The sequence below is a fragment of the Corvus brachyrhynchos genome, unplaced genomic scaffold, assembly GCF_000691975.1.
Source record: "Corvus brachyrhynchos isolate BGI_N302 unplaced genomic scaffold, ASM69197v1 scaffold440, whole genome shotgun sequence".
Lineage (NCBI taxonomy): Eukaryota > Metazoa > Chordata > Aves > Passeriformes > Corvidae > Corvus > Corvus brachyrhynchos.
Genome location: NW_008235750.1, coordinates 41,820 through 44,076, shown reverse-complemented (window position 1 = coordinate 44,076; position 2,257 = coordinate 41,820). Strand labels below are relative to the sequence as shown.

The 2,257-nt window shown below is 59.4% G+C and overlaps 1 protein-coding gene across 1 annotated transcript in view; it reads left to right on the top strand.

Moving 5' to 3' along the window:
* The window catches only part of LOC103625234 (zinc finger protein 883-like), a 51,826-nt gene that overhangs the window by 11,802 nt on the left and 37,767 nt on the right, over positions 1-2,257 (top strand). The window contains 1 exon segment of the mRNA XM_017726388.1: positions 135-144. Coding sequence (XP_017581877.1) covers positions 135-144 — 10 coding nt within the window.

The following is a 2,257-nucleotide window of genomic DNA, read 5'->3' as shown; positions in this document are numbered from 1 at the left end:
TGGTGGGATGGTCTGGCAGTTCGATCCTCAGGTACTTCAGTCCTAGGCAGGAGGCGAGGGTCTCGAACTGTCCCCGTCCAAAAGACCTGCTAAAATGTAGGTCTGGTTCTGTCTTGGCGTGGTCAAGACGCAGCTCAGGCCAGGTCCGGAGTCCGGGGTCCAAGGCTGTTCGGGAGTCAGTTATTACAGCTGGGTATGGGGTCAGTGGCTCTGACCCAGGAAGAGGTGACTGGTCCGGGGAGGTGGTCCCAAAAGGAATCGCCTTCCTGAGGCCCGGTGTCTTCCCTCAGCTGCTGGCCAGGAGGGCCCTTGCAGAGGCTGTCAGCTCTTTAGTGATTGTCAGCTCAGCTCTGCAGGGCAGCCTCCAGGCCAGACCAGTAGGCAAAGCCAGACCAGAGAGAGAGACGAGAGGCTCGTGTGGCTGGTTCGGCACAGAAGGTAGCTTTATTGTTGGTCCCCTCTGGCGAAGGGGAAAGCCAGGGACGAGAGCTCTCTCTGAGTCCCACAGGGGCCAGAGGGCTTGCTTTTATAGGGATAGAGGGGATCGGTAAAGGCCAGTGGGTTACAGAGGATCTGGGATGGGTAAAGGCCCGTGGGTTACAGAGGATCTGGGATGGGTAAAGGCCAATGGGTTACAAAGGATCTGCATAGGGTCTCCTAAAGGATTGTGGGTCTGTCTTTTCTTGCCATGACCAAAGTGGTTGCCTTTCCAGGGAGTCCTGCTGGGCGATTACGAAATCTCTTATCTCAGCAGAGATCCCTCCAGGGCAGGGGCTGGGCATACCCCACAGGTGGCCTCCACGTGCCCTGAGAGCTCCTGCTGGCCTTGGAACCACCTCACCTGGATCTCCGAAGGCTAGAAATCCATCCCCGAGCAGAGCAGGCAGCCGGGGCCGAGTTGGGAGCTCGAGGGCACCAGCGAGATGGACACGCTTGGGGGCATTGGGAGAGACAGGGAGGGATATTTTGACATTGACAGAGATTGGCAATGGACTGGGAGGGACTAGGGAGGCACTGGGAGGGTGCTGGGACAGAGGCTGGAGGTCTGGGAGTGAACTGAGAAGGACCGGAATGGACTGGGAATGGCCTGACAGGGCGTAGGAGCGACTGGGAGGGACTGTGCCGACACTGGGAGGGACTAGGGATGAAGTGCAAGGCACTGAGGCCGAGTCCAGCAAGGAGCATTTGGTGCTGTGGGTCTGCCTGGCAACTGATGAGTCATCAGGGAGACGCGCTCTGATTGGATGAAGTGCATCAGCTCCATGCATGACCGAGATGGATACACGGGGGCAGGATGGACTGGGACAGCTACGGGAGTCACTTGGTGGGGGCGGGAGGCCCTGGGAATGGGCACAAGGAGCGCTTATGGCTCTGGGGTGATTCCCAGGGAGGTTTTTAAAGACTCCAGGGTCATTTCCAGGGCAGGGCCCCAGAGGACACGCTCTGCCCCATGCTTGCCTCTGCAGCCCACACTGAATGGGCTGAACACCTGGTAGTTGTGCCGGCAGAACATATCCACCTGAGCCTGTCTGTTCTCCATCCATTCCTGGTCGTTGTTCCAGCGCCTGGCACACATCGCTGACAAAAAGTGAGGAGTCAAAGTGCAGGAGCTGCTCCCGGTTGTAGATGTGCCTCTCCACGAACCTCACCCGATCGGCGCCGTTAATGAAGTGACCTGGCCTTTCCCACATACTGTGACACCCCTGTGTGTGCAGGACACACGTCATGGGGTGCTCCCCCAGCAATCCCCAGCACCCTGCAGCAAGCCCAGAGCTCTAGGGGCCACCCTGGATCTCCACTCCTCACCCCCTGTGCCCGAGGGCCACCATGGGACCCTCATGCGTGCACTCCCACTTTCTCTTTTCCACCCTTCTCTCCATTTCCCCTTTCACATCGCTCCCCCCACCTCCATTGCCAGCCTCTCCCCAGATCAGTTTTGGGGTTCCATTCCTCCCTTTTCACCCTTTCCTACTCCTTTCCCACAATCCCCCCAATCCCCATCGCCCTCCCACTCAGTTTTGGGGTCCCACCCTCCCCTTTTCCCCACTTTCCCACCCTCTGCCAACCTTTTCTCACATTCCACCATTCCTCAGACCCTCCCTCTGTTCCTTTGGCGGGTCTCCTCCCACTCACTTTGGGGATCTCACAAGCCCTTTTCCCCTTCTCCCCCCCTTTCCCATCGCGTCCCACCCCCCCCGCTCACCCGAGAGCTCCGCGCCCGCAGCCGGGGGGCTCCCCGCACCACCCGCGCGACCAG